General features: G+C 54.6%; 1 protein-coding gene across 1 annotated transcript; it reads left to right on the forward strand.

Annotated features, from left to right (window-relative positions):
- Window positions 1-2598: 2598 nt before the first annotated feature.
- LOC307115122 (uncharacterized protein) lies at window positions 2599-7556 on the forward strand (the record flags this gene model as incomplete). The annotated part of the gene is given in 5 exon segments (XM_079798155.1): window positions 2599-2703; window positions 4710-4965; window positions 4968-5011; window positions 5068-5348; window positions 7337-7556. Coding segments are annotated over 5 exon segments (906 nt in total).
- Window positions 7557-22603: the final 15047 nt, after the last annotated feature.

The following is a 22603-nucleotide window of genomic DNA, read 5'->3' on the forward strand; positions in this document are numbered from 1 at the left end:
CGCAGAGATCTAGGGCCAGGAGGACGTGAGCCTGGAGCTGATGCAGAGGCTAAGCCTGGTGTGCTGCCTGCAGCCTGGATATTTATGCTCCCAGCAGGGGAGGGGGGCGAGGATGGAGGCAGTGCAAGCCTCTAATGCGCCTAAACCAATCATTTAATCATGCTTGACCAAAAGGATCAAGTAATCCTGTTCTAGCCTAACCAGATTGTGTGTTTGAGCTCTATGTTTCCACTAAACACTCCAGGGAGTCATTCAATGCCCATTTAGCGACGCCCTTCCCCGCCCCCTTCTAAACATTGGTCTATCTAAGACACCCATACCTATATGGTCACCTAATCCCCTGGCTCCAGGAAAGCCCTGTCCTGACAACCAATCACTGTAAAGGACAAGCTACTTCCTCCGTTCCTCTTCACAGCTGTCCTGTAAACCCAGCCTCTGAGCTGCATTACTAAGGGTTTTCAGATTGTCTTCCTAGGAAGGAAGGGCTCCGAATTTTCTCTTGACAGTTCTTTGGGCCAAGAAGCGGGATGGGGACAAAAGACCTGGTGACCCCCGAAGCTGGTGAGTAGCGGGTGCTGGTACCCCTGAGCCCACTGCCCTCTCTGTCTCCCCCACACCCACACCCAGGGCCTTGGAGTTCCAGGGCAAAGCTCAGCTCTGAGCTCCACTCCCTTAGTGCTGAGCTCTCTGATCCTGAGCCATCTCTGTTGAAGCTTCTTGATAATTCACCCTATTCTACTGAAACCAGGGAACCATGAGTCCCTGTGTGTTGGCAGAGCCAGTGAATCATAGTTCAGATGTTTTAGGAAATCTAGAGGCAAATGGGGCTTTCCTCCTGGGCCAATGCAGGAACCAGGATCCTTTGCCTCTGTGGGAAATGGGTGAACTTTTGGGTAGTTTGGAACTGTAGTGGCCACTCTGGGGAAGCTCTAACTTACCTGAGATAGTCCACCTTAGGGCTGCCCTTAAAGAGAAAGGATCCTGGAAGCTCAGGGAGAAAGTAGAATGTGTTCTTTGATTGGCATGAGGAAACTTCTGAAAGACAAAATAACTCCTAAAATGGTTTCTCTGTGGGAATGCTTATGGTGCAGAAGTTAAAGAAAAGCCTGGCTGTGTGGCTCAGCACTTAAAGCACCACCCTGAGCATCAAAGTGTCCTGGGTTGGATTCCCAGACCTGGATGGCTGGTTCAATCCCCAGGGGTAAATTATCCTGCAGTGAGGATTAACAAAACAAACAAACAAGGAAACAAAGAAATAAAAAACAGAGGTTAAAAACTTGAGTGGAAAGCTTTAGCCACCTGTGCAGGTGACCTTAACTTAGTCCTTCTCCCAGAAACCCCATTTGGCTCCAAACACTATTTAGAATTTTTAAATGATAGCTGCAATATCTTTGTGTCTGTCTCTCTGTGTGTTTATCTATCTATGTATGCATAATATGTATATGATTTTTATTTGCATATATTTTTTATTGACTTCAGAGAGGAAGGGTAAGGGAGAGAGAGAAACATCAATGGGTGTCTGTAGGGAGAGCTCAGTGAGGTCAGTTGTTTTTAAATAAGACAGTCTGGTGTTCCAAGGTTTCAGGCTCTCTTATCATTGATGTTTCTATCTCTCTCTGCCTCTCACTTCCTCTCTGAAATCAATAAAAGTATATTTTTTAAAGATACAGAGAACTTTACTTGACAGGAATATTTCATCGAGGGAGAAACAGACTGTTCTTGAACCTGATGCCCCAAAGGCAAGTCTAGTATGAAACTCAAAGGCCAAAATTAATAACGGAAATTAATACTTTTAATATATTTTTATTTTAGAGAGAAGAAGGAAGAAGGATAGAGAGATACAAACATCTCTGAGGGAGAAACATTTACTGGCTGCCTCTTGTATGTGCCCCACTGGGAATGGAGCCCTCAAATCTAAAAATCCTCCCATTTGCATCCCTTGTGTTCCCAGGACTGGTGAAGGCAAAGCTCTCTCTGGAGAACCCCTGGATCTCAGGTGTTGACTGGGTCCTCCTACCCCCTGTCTGGGGGGGAGGGGTGTCTCCCAGTTTCAGCCTCCAAAGCTGCACAGAGCTCCTGCTGTGAGCACTTTGGATTGATGGCTTGTTGGGGAGCCTTTGAGCTGATGCAGGGGGCCAAGCCTTCCTTTGTACCAGCAGCCCCGCATTGATGCCCTCAAGGGTCATGGGCCGATGCAAGCCACAGACTCAGCAAAACACCCAGTAATTCCAAGCGCAGTTCCCAGTTCCCCACCTCTTAACACATTCAAGAAAACCAGCAATACCCACAATGTCACAGCCCCTGACTCACCACTTGGCGAGAAGCAATAGCAACCAAAACCAAGAACTACCCAGCAAAGCACAGAGCCAGGGGCGCGGGGACCACTGGAAACCCGGCGCCCCCTGCTTCCTGCTGCGCAGCCACTGCCTTCCTTAGCTCCTAGCCCCGGGGACTGAGACAGCCCTGCAGAAATCAGCCAGCACTGGCGGAGAGCCAAGAGCAGTGCAATTGCCAAAGACTAAGGGCGAACTAGTGCGCTGCGGGAGGCGAGCCACACGCAGGGAAACAGAGCGGGGGCCCTCGCACCAGTCTGCGGGAATGGACCCAGATCCCTCAGTGTTCCGCGGAGAAACCCACGTCTGTACGAGGAGGAAAAAGCAATCCTCGCTGCAATGCTCGGAACCGCGGCAGGTGCTGCCCCCGGTGAGTGACAGCTACAGGGCGGCTCCCAACCAGCCACAGTGCTCTCAGGGGAGCAGGGGGGCTCCGCGCAGCCGGAGCCAAGACCATGACACTGCCAGACCCCCGCGGAGACCAGTCACCAGCGGAGACCAGGGGTTCCTCGGATCCGTCCTCGGGTCCCACCTGGGAGCGCTGGGTGTCGCCTCTCAGGGCCTCATCGCCCCGCTGGCGGGTGGAGGGAGCCCGTCCTGCATGGGGAACCCGCCTTGCGAGGACCAGCCAATCACGGAGACCAGGGGTTCCGCCTCGGAGAGCTTTGCCTGGACCCGTCCTGGGAACAAAAAGGATGAAAACTCCACCATTTTTTAATTTCCTGAAAATAGCGCTGTTTGCCCAGAAAAGGATGGATGAGGAGCAACTACCTGGAGGCCACATTCCTTGTTCTCAGCCCAAGTGCGACCAAAACCAAGGAACCAGGTGGCCTCCAATCCTGAGCCTGGGGCTGGTGCTGAAACACTGGGCGCTGCAGGTGCTGGAATGCCTGGGGGTTGGGGGTGGGGGAGGCTCCAATCAGAGACTGGCCTACACACCACCGCCCTGAGCACTTCCCAGGACTGGGTCCAGCCAGCTCCCCAGGAGGCCACCTGCTCTGCTACCTGGACAAACACCCGCTGAAGAAAGCAGAGCCTTCAGGTGCCTGGGAGGCTGGATGAAGGAACAAAAATACACGGATTAAAATGCATTCCCACCCTTCCCCCTTGTCAATGTTTAAGTTGTTTTATTTCATTTCACTTCGTTGTGAAAAAAATATTTTTATTGACTTTAGAAAGGCTGGGGAGGGGAGAGACAGACAGAAAGACATCCACTGGCTGCCCCTGGGGACTGAACCTGCAACCCAGGTCTGGGAATTCAACCCAGGACCCTTTGGTGCTCCAGCCCAGGTCTGAACCGCTGAACCCCACCAGCCACAGTGAATTTTTTCACTTCTGCACCATAAGGATCCCCACAGAGAAACCATTTTTGGAGTTATTTTGTCTTTCAGAAGTTTCCTAATACCAATCAAAGAATGCATTCTACTTTCTCCCTGAGGTTCCAGCATGCTTGCTTTTTAATGGCAGCCCTAAGGTGGACTCTCTTAGATAAGTTAAAGTTTCCCCAGAGTGGCCACTACAGTTCCAAGCTACCCAAAAGTTCAACCATTTCCCCCAAAGGCAAAGGACCCTGGCTCCTGTATTGGCCCAGGAGGAAAGCCCCATTTGCCTCTAGATTTCCTAAAACATCTGAACTATTGTTCACTGGCTCTGCCAACACACAGGGACTCATGGTTCCCTGGTTTCAGTAGAATAGGGTGAATTATCAAGAAGCTTCAACAGAGATGGCTCAGGATCAGAGAGCTCAGCACTAAGGGAGTGGAGCTCAGAGCTGAGCTTTGCCCTGGAACTCCAAGGCCCCAGGTGTGGGTGTGGGGGAGACAGAGAGGGCAGTGGGCTCAGGGGACCAGCACCCGCTACCCACCAGCTTGGGGGATCGCCAGGCCTCTTGTCCCCATCTGCTTCTTGGCCACAAACTGTCAAGAGAAAATTCGCAGCCCTTCCTTCCTAGGAAGACAATCTGAAAACCCATAGTAATGCAGCTCGGAGCCTGGGTTAAAGGACAGCTTGTGAAGAGGAACGGAGGAAGTAGCTTGCCCTTTACAGTGATTTGTTATCAGGACAGGGCTTTCCTGGAGCCAGGGGATTGTGTGACCTTTTACACATCCCTGTCTTCGGTAAACCAATGTTTAGAAGGTGGGTTTGGGGGGGGGGGGGGCGGCGCTCACTGGGCGTGGAATGACTCCCTAGAGTGTTTAGTCAAAATATAGAGCTGGAACACGATTAAGTGATCCGTTGGATCAAACAAGATTAAGTGATCCATTTAGAGGCTTGCACCCGCCCCCCTGCTCGGGTGAGGATAAATATCCAGGCTGCAGGCAGCACCCAAGGCTTAGCCTCTGCATCAGCTCCAGGCTCACATCCTCCTGGCCCTAGGTCTCTGCGATGGAGCAGCACTTTCTCCTGGACTACGAGGCCCTGCAGCAGGCTGGGGATTCCATAGACCGGGCTGCAGAGCGCCATCCCCCTCGGTTCCTGCTCTCCCCAGACTCGCCACCTCCGCTCTGCCTGCCCCTGGCACAGTCCTCCAGCCACCACAGCGATGACCACAAGCCACTGCTCTGCAGTCCTTGCTGGCAGCTGCCCTCGGTCTACCTGCAATACCGAGCACTCTTAGCTGAGGCCCAGACCCCTGGAAAGAGAGCCCAGTGCCGCCCAGTGCAGGGCTCTTGCCAGGAGTCCCCACAGGAGCGCCCGAGCCCTGGAGCACACCCCCTCCTACAGGAGTGCCTGAGCCCCCGGAGCAAAACCACCTCCCACAGGAGCGCCTGAGCCCCCAGAGCACACCACCCTCCCAGAGCTTCCGGGGGCCCTGAGGCCCAGCACCCTTGCTGGGGAAGGACTGTTGGACAAGGAGGCCTGGGACCCCTGGCAGCCTTCAGTGTGCAGTCCGCCCTCGGGCCCCACTGGGTGGCGCCTGCACCTGCTTGGAGCGGGCTGCCTGCAGTGCATCCTTCGTGCAGTCTCCTCTTTGAGCCACTGGGCTGCTGACTGCTGGGCGACAGTCCTGGACCTGTAGGAGCCCCCAGACTGTGCGGGAGGGCGCCCTTGTGGACAAGAGGCCTGAATCAAATGTAAACCTGTTTTAATATTAAATATTGTGTCCAGACCACAGGATTCTGATTAAATTACATACTAGGTGTACCAGTTAATAATGTGGATTTTTTTAATAGATGGAGTTACCCATATGTTGATATATATGCGATTTGATATGTATGCTATTTGTTGTATTGACAGCAAGCTTCAAAACTTCATATGTCAAATTTGCTGAAGGTGTTAACAGCATAGATATTTTTAAGCTTAAAAATGTCGAATTTTGCCCTGGCAAGTTTGGCTCAGTGGATAGAGCATTGGCCTTAGGACTGAAGGGTCCCTGGTTCGATTCTGGTCAAGGGCATGTACCTTGGTTGAGGGCACATCCCCAGTAGGGGGTGTGCAAGAGGCAGCTAATGGATGTTTCTCTCCCATCAATGTTTCTAACTCTCTATCCCTCTCCCTTCCTCTCTGTAAAAAATCAGTAAAATATATATTTTTAAATGTCGAATTTCATGCCAAAGGAAGAACATTTGTGGGAAGTTTTAATTCATTACTTTATTTTGAAGAAAAAGTTATCCTATACTTCAGGAAGCTTATGGTGAACATGCTCCATCTCAAGATACTTGTGAACGCTGGTTTAAATGCTTTAAAAGTGATCATTTCGATGTGACAGACAAAGAACGTCCAGGTCAATGGAAAAAGTTTGAAGACCAACAATTACAAGCATTATTGGATGCAGATGCACATCAGACTTAACTACTTGCAGAAAGATTAAGTTGCTCAGCAAACAATTTCCAAACAGCCTCGCCGAGTCCGGAGAGCAGGCGGAGTGGCAGGGCCGGTCACTGTGCGGTGCACCCACGCCCCTCGCCTCAGGCAGGCCGGCTCCCCGCCCTCCTCGCCCGCGGCCCCGTCTCGGGTCCATCCTTGGGGTGCGCCCTGGTTCCTCGTCCTCGGGTCCGTCCTGGTGCCCATCCTCCGGTCGATCCTTGAGTCCATTCTCATGTCCGTCCTCGGGTCAGTTCTCGGGTTCGACCTGGGGTCCGTCCTAGTGCCCGTCCCCGGTTTGGACCTCGTGTCCAACCTCCGGTCTGTCCTCAGGGCTGTCCTCCGGTTCGACCTCGGGTCGGTCCTCGGAGCGCTGGCTGCCACATCTCAGCACCGCATCGCCCCGCGGGCGGGTGGAGGGAGCCCGTCCTGCACGGGGAACGGCGACCTCCGCTCTTGGCCAGACACAGGTCTCCTCGGGGGGCCGCCTCCGCCTCCGCCTCCCGGGTGCCCGGCTGGCCGGCCTGTGGGGCAGCGCAGGGGTTGCGGGCGCCGCTAGCTCTGAGCGCTGGGACCATCCGAGTCTTTTTGCTGCTTGTTCTCAATCTTGTTTTTTGTGCATCTGGCATAGGAGTAACATACCAGGAACAACAGCAGCAACAGTGAGCCATTGATACCGGTTTGGAACAGAAATGTCCAGCGCTAGATAAGGGGGTTTGCGGGGGCGGGGGGGGGGGGAAGCATCCCAGCCAAGCGCGCAGAGCGAGTGCAGGCCGATAAAAAGGAAAACATACAGCCCTAACCGGTGTGTCGCTCAGTGGATAGTGCATGGGACTCGGACTGAAGGGTCCCAGATTCTTGATCAAGGGCGTGTACCTTGGTTGAGGGCAAATCCCCAGAAGGGGGTGTGCAGGAGGCAGCTGATCTATCTCATGGACGTTTCCAACTCTCTATCCCTTTCCTTCCCTCTCCGTAAAAAAAAACAAAACACCAAAACAATAAAATGTGTATTTTTTTAAAAAAGGAAAACATATAATTAGCTTAAGAAAAAGCGATGATAATACCTGTGAAGGGTCTTGGTTGGCTGGGATGCTTTTCCCCGCAAACCCCCTTATCTAGCGCTGGACATTTCTGTTCCAAACCGGTGGTAATGGCTCACTGTTGCTGCTCTTGTTCCTGGTATGTTACTCCTATGCCAGATGCACAAAAAACAGGATTGAAGACCAGCAGCACAAAGACTCGGATCTGCCCAGCGCTCAGAGCGAGCGGCGCCCGCACCCCCTGCGCTCCCCCAGGCCGGCCGGGCGCCTGGAGGCGGAGGTGGACCCCGAGGAGACCGGTGTCTTGCCGAGAGCGGAGGTCGCTGTTCCCATGCAGGACGGGCTCCCTCCACCCGCCCGCGGGGCGATGCGGCGCTGAGACGCGGCAGCCAGCGCTCTGAGGACCGACCCGAGGTCGAACCGGAGGACAGACCCCAGGACGGGCACGAGGTCGGACACGAGGTCCAAACCGGGGACGGGCACTAGGACGGACCCCAGGTCGAACCCGAGAACGGACCCGAGGACGGATGATATGAGAATGCACTCAAGGATCCACCCGAAGACGGGCACCAGGACGGACCCGAGGACGGGGAACCAGGGCGCACCCCAAGGACGGACTGGAGACGGGGCCGTGGACGAGGATGGCGGGGAGCCGGCCTGCCTGAGGCGAGGGGCGTGGGTGCACCGCGCAGTGACCGGCCCTGCCACTCCGCCCGCTCTGGGGACTCATTGACTGGTACACCGAGCAAATAAAGTAATCAGAATCCTGTGGTCTGGACACAATATTTAATATTAAAACAGGTTTACATTTGATTCAGGCCTCTTGTCCACAAGGGCGCCCTCCCGCCCGCACAGTCTGGGGGCTCCTACAGGTCCAGGACTGTCGCCCAGCAGTCAGCAGCCCAGCGGCTCAAAGAGGAGACAGCACGAAGGACGCACTGCAGGCAGCCCGCTCCACGCAGGTGCAGGCGCCACCCGGTGGGGCCCGGGGGCGGACTGCACACTGAAGGCTGCCAGGGGTCCCAGGTCTCCGTGTCCAGCGGCCCCTCTCCAGCACGGGCGCTGGGCCGCAGGGCCCCGGAAGCTCCGGGGAGGTGGTGTGCTCCGGGGCTCAGGCGCTCCTGCGGGAGGTGGTGTGCTCCGGGGCTGGGGCGCTCCTGTGGGAGGTGGTGTGCTCCGGGGCTCAGGCGCTCCTGCGGGAGGTGGTGTGATCCGGGGGCTCGGGCGCTCCTGTGGGAGGTGGTGTGCTCCGGGGCTCAGGCGCTCCTGTGGGAGGTGGTGTGCTCCGGGGCTGGGGCGCTCCTGTGGGAGGTGGTGTGCTCCGGGGCTCAGGCGCTCCTGCGGGAGGTGGTGTGATCCGGGGGCTCGGGCGCTCCTGCGGGAGGTGGTGTGATCCGGGGGCTCGGGCTTTCCTGTGGGAGGTGGTGTGATCCGGGGGCTCGGGCGCTCCTGTGGGAGGTGGTGTGCTCCGGGGCTCAGGCGCTCCTGTGGGAGGTGGTGTGCTCCGGGGCTGGGGCGCTCCTGTGGGAGGTGGTGTGCTCCGCGGCTCAGGCGCTCGTGTGGGAGGTGGTGTTCTCTGGGGGCTCGGTCGCTCCTTCGGGGACTCCTGGCAAGAGGCCTGCACTGGGCGGCACTGGGCTCTCTTCCGAGGGGCTCTGGGCCTCAGCTAAGAGTGCTCGGTATCGCAGGTAGACCGAGGGCAGCTGCCAGCAAGGACTGCAGAGCAGTGGCTGGTGGTCATCGCTGTGGTGGCTGGAGGACTGTGCCAGGGGCAGGCAGAGCGGAGGTGACGAGTCTGGGGAGAGCGGGGACCGCGTGGGACGGCGCACTGCGGCCCATTCTGGGCAATCCCTAGCCTGCTGCAGCGCGTCGTCGTCCGGGAGAAATTGCTGCTCCATGGCAGAGACCTAGGGCCAGGAGGACGTGAGCCTGGATCTGATGCAGAGGCTAAGCCTGGTGTGCTGCCTGCAGCCTGGATATTTATGCTCAGAGCAGGGGAGGGGGGCGGGGATGGAGGCGGGTGCAAGCCTCTAATGCGCCTAAACCAATCTTTTAATCATGCTCGACCAAAAGGATCAAGTAATCATGTTCGAGCCTAAGCCAATTGTTTGTTTGAGCTCTATATTTCCACTAAACACTCCAGGGAGTCATTCAATGCCCATTTAGCGACGCCCTTCCCCGCCCCCTTCTAAACATTGGTCCCCCCCCATACCCCCAGGAAACTCCGTTCCATTTATTGGGAAATGTATGTAGAAAGCACCATTTTTTCACTGATAGGCTCAAAACTGTTCTGTTGATAATCCCACCTGGTCCTTTTAGGTAGACAGAGCTAAGATACACATTATTTAGAAAAAAGGGGGTGAAACACCCCCTCCCACCAGGGGAGCATCCTGTATCTGCCTGGAACTGTCTGGCGGGGGGTGGGGGGGGTGGGGGTGGGGGCTTGTGCCCTGGAACCCCATGGCTGTCATTCAGATGGCACAGGGCTTCCCCTAGACCCCCTTACCCTTAACCAGCACCCTCCTCCACCCGCCCATGTACCCTTCAAACCTTCAAGAAACATTTCCTGATGCCCTCGCCCTGCACTCAGCTGGAGGGCCACACTCAGACAGCCCAGTTCCCCTGGGTGTGACCCTGAGGTCCCTTCCCTCCCAGAACCCCCAGGACTTCACTGGCTCCTCCCCGCCCAGGCAGCCCCATCCCCTGCCGTCCGGACGCCCCATGTGGAATCATTGCAAAGTGGGGGCGGAAGAAGGCTCCGTGGTTTAACCGCGGTGCACAGGTTCCAGAGAACAGAGAAGTAGAGGTCAAAGCCAAGTCAGCACCCCAGCACGTTATTGCCTGATCGGAGGGGTTTGTCCCCGGAACGTCTGTGTGTCCTTCGGGAGTGAAAGCAGCAGCAGGGCTGCCTACAGGGCAGCGTCGGGCTCCCCAGGGGTGCGGCCCCTCGAGCCTGTTGGCGCCTCCTGTCGGCTTCCTGGGGTGCAGCTGGGTGCTCAGCGCTGGTGCGGGCGGCTGGGGCTCAGCGAGGCTCCAGGAGCCCGCGTCCCCCCCCACCCCCGCGTCCCCTCCGGGGCTGGCACCTCCTGGCGGGTTCGGGAGCCGCAGGGCTGTTCGGTCAGGCGCCCGGGCTTCCCCTGGAGTTGCCTGCGGGTCCTGGAGGCGCGGGTCCGGGTCGCGTTCCTGGCTGCTCTGCTCCGGGCACCTCGGCGGCCCAGGGGCCGGGCTGGGGGAAGCAGAGGCGGGGGTCGCAGGAGGGGCGGCTCAGCGCAGGGAAGTTGTCCAGGGCCCAGGCCCAGGCCTGCTCGCGGTTCAGGCCCGGGGGCAGGGAGGGCTCCGGGCACACACACCGCACCCACGACGGGTCTTCCCAGGCGGATGGATGCGCTTCCATGGCTTCTGCCTCCTGTAGGCGGAGAGGTGAGGCGGTGCAGGTGGAGGGAGTGCTGGGGCAGGGGTGGAGGCGCCTTTATACTGTCCCCGTGGGAAAGGCCCCAGGGGTGCACGCCCACCCAGATTGGTGAGACCCTCCTTGGCATTGCAAATTGCGTCATCGCCCATTTGGAGTAGGTCGGGAGAGATGTCCTGGAAATATCATGGGTTTTCAAAATATATATTTTTATTTATTTCAGAGATGAAGCAGAGGGAGAGAAACATCAATGATGAGAGAGAATCATGGATCAGCTGCCTCGTTTAGGGCCCCCACTGGGGTTTGAGCCAGCAACCTGGGCCTGTGCCTGTGATCGGAATGGAACCCTGGGACCCTCCAATCCAAAGGCTGATGCTCTATCCATGAGCCAAATCGGTTATGGCTTGTGGGGTTTTGAGGGCTGACTTTGGTAGAGGAATGGGTGGAGGGTGGAGGGTAAAATTTCGATAGTTTATCGATAGTTTCCACCGAAAGGAGAGAAAGATGCTCCAGGTTTCAGACAGGCCTAGGGAATTTGCACTTGGGTGTCCACCTCTCTTCCTGGATGCGGGAGGCATTGCGTGCTTGCACAGTGTGGTCAGAGTGTGACCCCAGGTCACAGAGCTGGTCTCCCTGCAGCTGGACTGAGGCCCGCCCCGGAGCCTCAGGCACATGGATAGGGTTGGAATATGAAGACCAGCATTCTCCATAACCTTCATGCTAATGAAGCCAGGCAACTGTCAGAGGTCAGGAATGAGAAATGTGGATACTTCGTGGAGTTCCTAGTGATTTCAGGTGACCAGATGGCTCAAGAAGGCTGGTGTGGCTGAGTTAATTCTGAAGTGTGTTATGGGAACATCCAAGGAAGTCTTTAACCGAGACAAAAATATTGCACAGGATTATTTGAGGCCAAGAGTGGAAACAGGGAAATGTGTAATGATAGGACATAGGGAATAGACTACATTTACACCTCCTCTAAAGGCATACACTTAGTTGATGAAAAAAATCATCCGTCCTGGTGGCCCCCTGGTTGAGTGTGGACCTATGAACCAGGGGGTTCCCCATCAACTTGCAGGAGGCAGCCTCTCAGTGTGAGATTCTCTCTCATCATTGACGTTTTTATCTCCTTCTCCCTTCCTTTTTGAAATCAATAAAAATATATTTCAAAGCAAAACAAGGAAAGTTTCACTATGTAGTCATTAAAAATTCCCACGGAGGCTCCCAGCGCTCCCTCAGATCTGTCCCCAGGCTGCCTGGGGTAGGGGTGGGGGGACTGCAGTTCTGGGTCCCCCCTTCTCCTTGGTGCTGCAGGAGGTGGCGCAGTGCTGGGTGCAGAGACCGGGATTCTCGCTGATCCCAGGACCTCAGAGCCAGGGCCAGTGGTGGTGGTGGGTGGGTCAAACCATCCGAGTTGGGTCAATAATGATGCAGCGAGACTTGTCTTCACCAGTTTTCCAGACTCTGGGGGAATGATTTCCAGTGAAATTTTACCCTCCGCTCGCAAAGCACAAGTCATTTCATTAATTTATTGGTTTGACTGTGGAGCAGGAGAGCAGAAAGGCTCAGTTAATGGGAAATGCAAGTGTGCCGGGTGTGCGCTGTGTGCGTGAGGCCTGGGGTTCCGTGGAGGAGCCGCAGGAACCACTCCAGACCTTCCAGCACCCCAGGCCCGGGGCACCCCCTCTCTACCCTGGGCTGGGCAGCCTCACTTGGGACCAGCAGGGCATCAACCAGGATCTGTATTCTGGTCCCTGCGGACTCCTGCGCCAGCACTGCCCGCTGCACGGGCCCAGCGCACAGAACACATCCAGTCGGGGCACGGAGCTGCCTGCACCAGATGGGACGCCCAGATCCCAGAAGCCTCTGGCTCCTGGGGGGGTCGGGGACCACATGGGGTTTCTGGGTCCAGCCGGGAGGTTAGCTGGCCTCCAGAAAGGTGTGGGTTTCCACCATGTCAGCACAGAAGCCGCAGGGAACAGAAAGCTCTTGGGGGGGAGGGAGAAGGGGCTTGGCCTTGGTCCCGGAGAGCATGCAGGAGTGGACAGAACAGCAGCCAGGGTGGCAGGGCCCGTGGAACTCAGGGCTGTGGTCCAGGCCCAGCCTCACCCCAGGGAGGGCTTCACACTCCTGTCGGTCCCACCAGGACACAGGGATCCGAGATTCGGAAGCCCCAGGCCGGTGCGTTTTTGTGCTCTTCTGGTCTCTGGGGGTCCTAACCTGATGGGAGGAAGTGGGGTGGAGACATTAATCCTAGGAGAAAATGGAATCACCCGCTCATTTTGGGTTGAATGATCCAGAGTCAAACTCTCTGCAGGATAGGTTGAATTAGGGTTGGAATTAGGGCTGGACCCGAGGAAAGAAACCTGTTTTGCCAACACTGGTTGGTAGAAAGCCCCCATAATCCTCCTGGTGTTGGACAAAGGGACCGGAACCAGGTCTGCAAGCAGAGGGAGGCCTGAGGGTGGGCTGGGAGGCCTAGGATGGGAAGTTTTCTTTCTCTAAATGGATTCTTTTCCCCCAGCACATCGTATCCACAGTGTATTCCACTGCAATACAGCCTTTGTCTGGGTCAAAGAGCCGGTTGAGGCAGGTACCCTCTGGACTTCAATGGCATGTTTATCTTCCTGTCCTCAAGTTCATTCATCCCCAGCCCTTAGGAAGCAGTTAGTCATCCTTCCATGGTCCAGGGGCTGTGATGGGTGCCTTACACGCAGAGATGAAGAATGGCTACAGGTTTCAGACCTTCCATCCCAGTGAGAGAGCAAACACAGTCAGGAGACCATTCAGAAGACAGCCAGGTCTGTGAGCATTGCGGTAGCTGATTTGAGGATCAGAAAGGAGCATTCTGAACCTGATGCCTCTCTTCAAAGTTAAATTTTTATTGTTTGCTTAGCTGTGGGGGCTGAACAGGGATTGCAATTGAAGTAATAAATAAGTAACAAAACAAGAAAAAACACCCAGCTTAATAGATAGTGAAGATGCCAGATGATTGAAAGCTCAAGCTAGTCGCAAGGTTCAGGGAGCTACTTGGGACACTCCGCTGAGTTGAGGACTGGGACCAAGAGCCTGAGAATGAACGAGCTCTGCTGGAAGGTTAGGAGGGTGAGGCCATCGCAGAATTGTTAGAGCCCAGTCTGCATAGCACTCTGACAGCTTTACTTGTCCAATTCTCCTTTTTCTTTCTTCCTTTCATAGGTATTACTCTTTAATTTTAAAAAATTGCCTGCTTAACTTCATCCCTGCGTCCTCTAGAACCCGTTTTGGAGACACTTTGAGTTTAGTTGTACTGCTCTGGCCAGTGTCACTCAGTGATTAGAGCATCAGTCCAGGCACTGAAGGGTCCAGGGTTCAGTTCCCAGATTGGGCATGGCTGGGAGGCAACCAGTGACTGCTTCTCTCTCACTTAGATGTTCCTTTGGCTATCATTATCTCTATCTCTATCTCTATCTCTATCTCTATCTCTATCTCTATCTCTATCTCTTTTCCTCCCTCTGTCCCTCCCTTCTACTCTCTCTGAAAAACAATTTTAAAAAATATCCTCAGGTGAGGATAACAAAACATGCTGCCTCTCCATCAGAGAAAATGGCGGCCCACCCAGCTCCCAGCTTCATGAATCTATTTCTGCCTCTTGGTCTCTTTCTTTCTTGAATTTCTTAATCCCCAGCTCCTCCACTCAGCAACCGGACCAGTACCTTTTCCTGATGGAGATGGACGCAGAAAAGAGAGAAATACCACTACATATGGCGCCCAACGTCAGGGGCTGAGTAGGGAGGGAAGGAAGCGAGGGGGTCACTCCCACAAGCATGTGCACACAGATTTAAAGGAATAAGGTAAGGGGAGTGTATTGTTGTGAATTGATATGAATTAGCCGGGTGTAAAACGTGGGTAATCCTCAAAAATGCTTTAACTATGCTCAGATCTCAAAGATTTTCTGCTAAGTATAGTCAAATTCTTGATTTCTTTCTTAATTTTTGTTGTTAAAATGTGGGAAAAGGTCAGAAAGCAGTTGCATGCTTGATTCAGCACAGGCGAGTTTAAGAAAGTCTAAACCGGATGTGGCCACGGCCTTCCAGGCCCCGCCTCCGCCCGCTCTTCCTGCCAAGGTAGTTAAGAGCAGCCTGTTGGAGGCTAAAACTACTTGTAACAAAGTAGAAAAGGATTAAAGGGTACTGGTCTGCCAGGTGCACAAAAAATAAGATTGAAGACCAGCAGCAAAAAGACACGGATGGGCCCAGCGCTCAGAGCGAGCGGCGCCCGCACCCCCTGCGCTCCCCCACAGGGGGAGGCGGAGACGGCGCCCGAGGAGACAGGTGTCTTGCCGAGAGCGGAGGTCGCCGTTCCCCTGCAGGACGGGCTCCCTCCAGCCGCCCGCGTGGAGATGCGGCGCTGAGACGCGGCAGGCAGCGCTCCGAGGACCGACCCGAGGAAGGGCACGAGGTCGGACACCTGGTCCAAACCGGGGACGGGCACTAGGACGGACCCCAGGTCGAACCCCTGGACGGACGGACATGAGAATGGACTCGAGGATCGACCCGAGGATGGGCACCAGGACGGACCCGAGGTCGAACCCGAGGACGGACCCGAGGACGAGGAACCAGGATGGACTCCGGGACGGTCCAAGGAAGAAGAGGGCGGGGAGCCCGCCTGCCTGAGGCGAGGGGCGTGGGTGCCCGGCGCCAGCCCGCCCTGCTGCTCTGCCCGCTCTCCGGACTCGGCGAGGCTGTTTGGAAATTGTTTGCTGAGCAACGTTTACTCTTTCTGCAGGTAGTTTTTAAGTCTGACGTGCATCTGCATCCAATAATGCTTGTAATTGTTGGTCTTCAAACTTTTTCCATTGACCTGGACGTTCTTTGTCTTTCACATCGAAATGATCACTTTTAAAGCATTTAAACCAGCGTTCACAAGTATCTTGAGATGGAGCATGTTCACCATAAGCTTCCTGAAGTGTACGATAACTTTTTCTTCAAAATAAAGTAATGAATTAAAACTTCATGCAAATGCTCTTCTTTTGGCATGAAATTCAACATTTAAAAATATATATTTTATTGATTTTTTTATAGAGAGAAAGGGAGAGGGATAGAGAGTTAGAAACATCGATGGGAGAGAAACATCGATCAGCTGCCTCCTGCACGGTCCCTACTGGGGATGTGCCAGCAACCAAGGTACATGCCCTTGACCGGAATCGAAACTGAGACCCTTCAGTCCAAAGGCCAATGCTCTATGCACTGAGCCAAACCCGTCAGGGCAAATTTCGACATTTTTAAGCGTAAAAATATCTATGCTGTTAACACCTTCAGCAAATTTGATATATGAAGTTTTGAAGCTTGCTGTCAATACAACAACAAAATAGCATGTATATCAAATCGCATATATATATCAACATATGGGTAACTCCATCTATTGAAAAAAATCCACATTATTAACTGTATGTAAATTAATCAGAATCCTGTGGTCTGGACACAATATTTAATATTAAAACAGGTTTACATTTGATTCAGGCCTCTTGTCCACAACGGCGCCCTCCCGCCCGCACAGTCTGGGGGCTCCTACAGGTCCAGGACTGTCGCCCAGCAGTCAGCAGCCCAGCGGCTCAAAGAGGAGACAGCACGAAGGATGCACTGCAGGCAGCCCGCTCCAAGCAGGTGCAGGCCCCACCCGGTGGGGCCCGGGGACGGACTGCACACTGAAGGCTGCCAGGGGTCCCAGGTCTCCGTGTCCAGTGGTCCCTCCCCAGCACGGGCGCTGGGCCGCAGGGCCCCAGGAAGCTCCGGGGAGGTGGTGTGCTCTGGGGGCTCAGGCGCTCCTGCGGGGACTCCTGGCAAGAGGCCTGCACTGGGCGGCACTGGGCTCTCTTCCCAGGGGCTCCTGGCCTCAGCTAAGAGTGCTCGGTATTGCAGGTAGACCGAGGGCAGCTGCCAGCAAGGACTGCAGAGCAGTGGCTGGTGGTCATCGCTGTGGTGGCTGGAGGACTGTGCCAGAGGCAGGCAGAGCGGAGGTGGCGAGTCTGAGGATAGCGGGGACCACAGAGGACGGCGCTCTGCAGCCTGATCTTCGGAATCGCAAGCCAGCTGCAGCGCGGGTCCTGGCCAGTCTGGGGAGAGCAGGGACGACGTAGGACGGCGCTCTGCAGACATCGGATGGCGCTCTGCAGACATCAGATGGCGTTCTGCAGACATCGGATGGCGCTCTGCAGACCAGTCTTCAGACGACGTAGGACGGCGCTCTGCAGCCCGGTCTTCGGAATCCCCAGCCAGCTGCAGCGCGCCGTTGTCCAGGAGAAAGTGCTGCTCCATCGCAGAGACCTTGGGCCAGGAGGACGTGAGCTTGGAGCTGATGCAGAGGCCAATCATTGGGTGCTGCCTGCAGCACTGGATATTTATGCTCTGGCGGGGGGTGGGGGGCGGCGGGTGCAAGCGTCTAACGCGCCTAAACGGATCACGAAATTAAACCGAGTTTGGGCTCTATCATTCACTTAATGGTGTTCGATTCCCAATCCGAACATATTTCTTTCTTTAGAAGTCCAATGCGCTATCCATTGCGAAACAGAGCCTCATATTTCTCTTTGCGAGACAGAGCCTCATATTTCTCTTTGCGAGACAGAGCCTCATATTTCTCTTTAGAGCATATTTTACTTAATTTTTACATAGAGGAATAGAGAGCTACAATCTTCGAGCAGCTGCCCCCTGCACACCCCCTACAGGGGACGTGCCTTGTGAGGAATCGAACCTGGGACCTTTGAGTCCGCAGACCGACGGTCTATCCACTGAGCTAAACCGGTTTCCGGTTGCGGCTGGAGCTGGAGCGATATATTTTGACTAAACACTTGGGTGAGTCATTCAGTACCCAGTTAGCCCCGCCCTCCCCGCCCCCTTCTAAACGTGACGTTCCCCTGGCTCCAGGAAAGCCCTGTCCTGACAACCAATCACTGCAAAGGGCAAGCTACTTCCTCCGTTCCTCTTCACAGCTGTCCAGTAAACCCAGCCTCCGAGCTGCATTACTACCAGTTTTCAGATTGTCTGCCTAGGAAGGAAGGGCTCCGAATTTTCTCTCAACCGTTCTTGTGGCCAAGAAGCGGGATGGGGACAAGAGGCCTGGCGATCCCCCAAGCTGGTGAGTAGCGGGTGCTGGGACCCCTGAGCCCACTGCCCTTTCTGTCTCCCCCACACCCACACCCACACCCACACCCACACCCACACCCACACCCACACCCACACCCACACCCGGGGCCTTGGAGTTCCAGGGCAAAGCTCAGCTCTGAGCTCCGCTCCCTTAGTGCTGAGCTCTCTGATCCTGAGCCATCTCTGTTGAAGCTTCTTGATAATTCACCCTATTCTACTGAAACCAGGGAACCCTGTGAGTCCCTGTGTGTTGGCAGAGCCAGTGAATCATAGTTCAGATGTTTAAGGAAATCTAGAGGCAAATGGATGGGGCTTTCCTCCTGGGCCAATACAGGAACCAGGGTCCTGTGCCTTTGGGGGACATGGGGGAACTTTTGGGGTAGTTTGGAATTGTAGTGGCCACTCTGGGGAAACTTTAACTTACCTAACATAGTCCACCTTAGGGCTTCCCTTAAAAAGCAAGCATTCTGGAAGCTCAGGGAGAACATAGAATGTGTTCTTTGATGGGTGTGAGGAAACTTCTAAAAGACAAAATAACTCCTAAAATGATTTCTCTGTGGGCATCCTTGTGGTGCAGAAGTTAAAGAAAACCCTGGCTGTTGTGACTCTGCACTTAAAGCACCACCCTGAGCATCAAAGTGTCCTGGGTTGGATTCCCAGACCTGGATGGCTGGTTCAATGCCCAGGGGCAAATTATCCTGCAGTGAGGATTAACAAAACAAACAAACAAGGAAACAAACAAATAAAAATAGAGGTTTAAAACTTGAGTGGAAAGCTTTCGCCACCTGTGCAGGTAACCTTAACTTCTCCCAGAAACCCCATTTTGCTCCAAATACTATTTAGAGTTTTTAAATGATAGCTGCAATATCTTTGTGTCTGTCTCTCTGTATGTTTGTGTATCTGTGTATGCATACTATGTATATGATTTTAATTTTTACATATTTTTTATTGACTTCAGAGAGGAAGGGAAAGGGAGAGAGAAACATCAATGGGTCTGTAGGGAGAGCTCAGTGAGCTCAGTTGTTTATAAATAGACAGTCTGGTGTTCCAAGGTTTCGGGCTCACAAATTGCTGTCTCCATTGTTCTCCCGTCTTCTCTCTCTAAAAGTAAATAAATTGTTTAAAACCTGACCATCTCAGGCGCTGGCTAGAATGCTCAGGTGTTTAGCTCATAGTCCGGATATACCAAGGTTTAAGGTTGAATCCCTGGGTCAGGGCACATACAAGAAGCAACCAGTGAATGCATAAAGAATTGGAAAAACAAAAAAGTGACCGTCTCCTACCATTTTAGGAAGATGGTGTCTGCTTTCTTTCTGATTTTCAAGCATGTAGGAGAAATCAGCTGGTTTGTGCCTGTTATGTTGCGCAATGTCCGCCCAGGGGATTTCCAAGCCTGGTGATCATTGGATTGATTTTACCCCGGACCCGCTTTGGGTGTTAGCACTGCTCCCTCCCCGTGTCCATGCTTTGTGGGTGGCAGGTGTTTGTTTGCAACTTGGTTAGTCCTGGGCCATTGGATGCTCCCCAGCGGGGGCCACGGGCTTTTGTCTGTGGCTGCTGGGGACTGGGTGCGCCCAGCGGACTTTTTCTCAGAAGCAGTTTCTCTCTTGGTTTCTGTTTGTGGCGCCAGGGGTGCTGCCCAGCCCCAGGGAGTCTGCCCTCGCCCCTCAGACTGCCCTGACCCAGTGGGGTGTGCCTGGCTGGGACGCCGCCCCCCTGCAGGAGCCGGTTTCAGGGCAGCGGGCTCCGACTTCACCCGCCAAACCGGGTTCTGGGGAAGCGATTTCCGTGCAGCAAAGGCCACTTAGCGGGGAGAGTGCTTTCTCAGACCTAGAAGTCCCCATTGGGAAGCAGCAGGCACTGGTTTCCTGAGGTGGGGACAGGCAGGGCTGCCCCTCCAATGGTGGGCGCTGTGTATTGTTGGAGGCAGTGTTTTGCTCTTGAGAGCAAGCCGGGCAGAGGAGGCTGACAGGGCAGCCTGAGCTAAGAAATGGGTAGATAGGACAGTGCTATCTCTAAAGGACGGAGCTCTCTGGCCAGGCCCCAAATAGTCACTTTTTAAACAATTTAATGACTTTCAGAGAGGAAGACGGGAGAACAACGGAAACAGCGTTTTGTGAGCAGGAAGCCTTGGTTTACCAGAGACACCAGTGTATTTCCTTTCCCCATCCCCTGGCTCCAGGAAAGCCCCCTCCTGACAACCCATCCCTTCTCAGTTCCTCTTCACAGCTGTCCTGCACACCCAGCCTCTGAGCTGCATATGGGTTTTCAGATTTCCTAGGGAGGTAGGGCTCTGAATTTTCTCTCAACTGTTCTTGTGGCCAAGAAGCGGGATGGGGACAAGAGGCCTGGTGACCCCCCAGGCTGGTGAGTAGTGGGTGCTGGTACCCCTGAGCCCACTGTCCTCTCTGCCTCCTCCGAGGTCCTTGGAGTTCCAGGGTACAGCTCAGCTCTGAGCTCCACTCCCTTAGTGCTGAGCTCTCTGATCCTGAGCCATCTCTGTTGAAGCTTCTTAATAATTGATCCTATTCTACTGAAACCAGGAACAGTGTGAGTCCCTCTGTGTTGGAAGAGCTGATGAATAGCAGGGTCCATCACTTTAGATGTTTTAGGAAATCTCGAGGGGAAGGGGGCTTTCCTCCTGGGCCAATACAGGAATCAGGGTCCTTTGCCTTTGGGGGGAAGTGGGGGGACTTTTGGATAGTTTGGAACTGTAGTGACCACTTTAGGGAAACTTTAACTTACCTAAGATAGTCCACCTTAGGGCTGCCCTTAAAAAGCAAGCATCCTGGAAGCTCAGGGAGAACATAGAATTCATTCTAGTATGAGGAAACTTCTGAAAGACAAAATAACTCCAAAAATGGTTTCTCTGTGGGGATCCTTATGGTGCAGAAGTGAAAAAATTCACTGTGGCTGGTGTGGCTCAGTGGTTCAGACCTGGGCTGGAGCACCAAAGGGTCCTGGGTTGGATTCCCAGACCTGGGTTGCAGGTTCAGTCCCCAGGGGCAGCCAGTGGATGTCTTTCTGTCGGTCTCTCCCCTCCTCAGCCTTTCTAAAGTCAATAAAAATATTTTTTTTTCACAACGAAGTGAAATGAAATAAAACAACTTAAACATTGACAAGGGGGAAGGGTGGAAATGCATTTTAATCCGTGTATTTTTGTTCCTTCATCCAGCCTCACAGGCAGCGGACTGCTCTGGTTTCTTCAGCGGGTGTTTGTCCAGGTAGCAGAGCAGGTGGCCTCCTGGGGAGCTGGCTGGACCCAGTCCTGGGAAGTGCTCAGGGCGGTGGTGTGTAGGCCAGTCTCTGATTGGAGCCTCCCCCACCCCCACCCCCCAGGCATTCCAGCACCTGCAGCGCCCAGTGTTTCAGCACCAGCCCCAGGCTCAGGACTGGAGGCCACCTGGTTCCTTGTTTTTGGTCGCACTTGGGCTGGGACCAAGGAACGTGGCCTCCAGGCAGTTGCTCCTCATCCATCCTTTTCTGGGCAAACGGCGCTATTTTCAGGAAATTAAAAAATGGTGGAGTTTTCATCCCTTTTTTTCCCCCAGGACGGGTCCAGGCAAAGCTCTCCGAGGCGGAACCCCTGGTCTCCGTGATTGGCTGGTCCTCGCAAGGCGGGTTCCCCATGCAGGACGGGCTCCCTCCACCAGCCCGCGGGGCGATGCGGCCCTGAGACGCGACACCCAGCGCTCCCAGGTCGGACCGGAGGACGGATCCGAGGAACCCCTGGTCTTTGGTGGGGACTGGTCTCCGCGGGGGTCTGGCAGTGTCATGGTCTTGGCTCCGGCTGCGCGGAGCCCCCCTGCTCCCCTGAGAGCACTGTGGCTGGTTGGGAGCCGCCCTGTAGCTGTCACTCACCGGGGGCAGCACCTGCCGCGGTTCCGAGCATTGCAGCGAGGATTGCTTTTTCCTCCTCGTACAGACGTGGGTTTCTCCGCGGAACACTGAGGGATCTGGGTCCATTCCCGCAGATTGGTGCGAGGGCCACGGCTCTGTTTCCCTGCGTGTGGCTCGCCTCCCGCAGCGCACTAGTTCGCCCTTAGTCTTTGGCAATCGCACCGCTCTTGGCTCTCTGCCAGTGCCTGCTGATTTCTGCAGGGCTGTCTCCGTCCCTGTCCCTGGGGCTAGGAGCTCAGGAAGGCAGTGGCTGCGCAGCAGGAAGCAGGGGGCGCCGCGTTTCCAGTGGTCCCCGCGCCCCTGGCTCTGTGCTTTGCTGGGTAGTTCTTGGTTTCGGTTGCTGTTGCTTCTCGCCAAGTGGTGAGTCAGGGGCTGTGACATTGTGGGCATTGCTGGTTTCCTTGAATGTGTTAAGAGGTGGGGAACTGGAAACTGCGCTTGGAATTACTGGGTGTTTTGCTAAGTCTGTGGCTTGCATCTGCCCATGACCCTTGAGGGCATAAATTCGGGGCTGCTGGTACAAAGGAAGGCTTGGCCCCCTGCATCAGCTCAAAGGCTCCCCAACAAGCCAAAGTGCTCACAGCGGGAGCTCTGTGCAGCCTTGGAGGCTGAAACTGGGAGACACCCCCTCCTCCCAAGACAGGCAGTAGGAGGACCCAGTCAACACCTGAGATCCAGGGGTTCCCTAAGGAGAGCTTTGACTTGATCCATCCTGGGAACAAAAGGGATGCAAATGGGAGGATTTTAGATTTTCCTGTAAGTAGTGCTCCTTGCAAGGAAAGGGATTGAGGAGAAGCAAGTGGCCTCTAGGTCAGTGAGAAAAGGCCCACTTCCAGTGCGACCCAGGACTATGGTCTCCTCCACCAGGAGGTGTGGGCTTGTCCCAAAACCCTGGCAGATGGAGGGAAACAGTAAGTTATTAAATACTATAAGGAAATATAACTAGGATAATATATAATGCAATCTATACCTATATATATAAAAACCCAGCGACCATTA

Source organism: Cnephaeus nilssonii (assembly GCF_951640355.1).
Source record: "Cnephaeus nilssonii genome assembly, chromosome: 2".
Taxonomy (NCBI): domain Eukaryota; kingdom Metazoa; phylum Chordata; class Mammalia; order Chiroptera; family Vespertilionidae; genus Cnephaeus; species Cnephaeus nilssonii.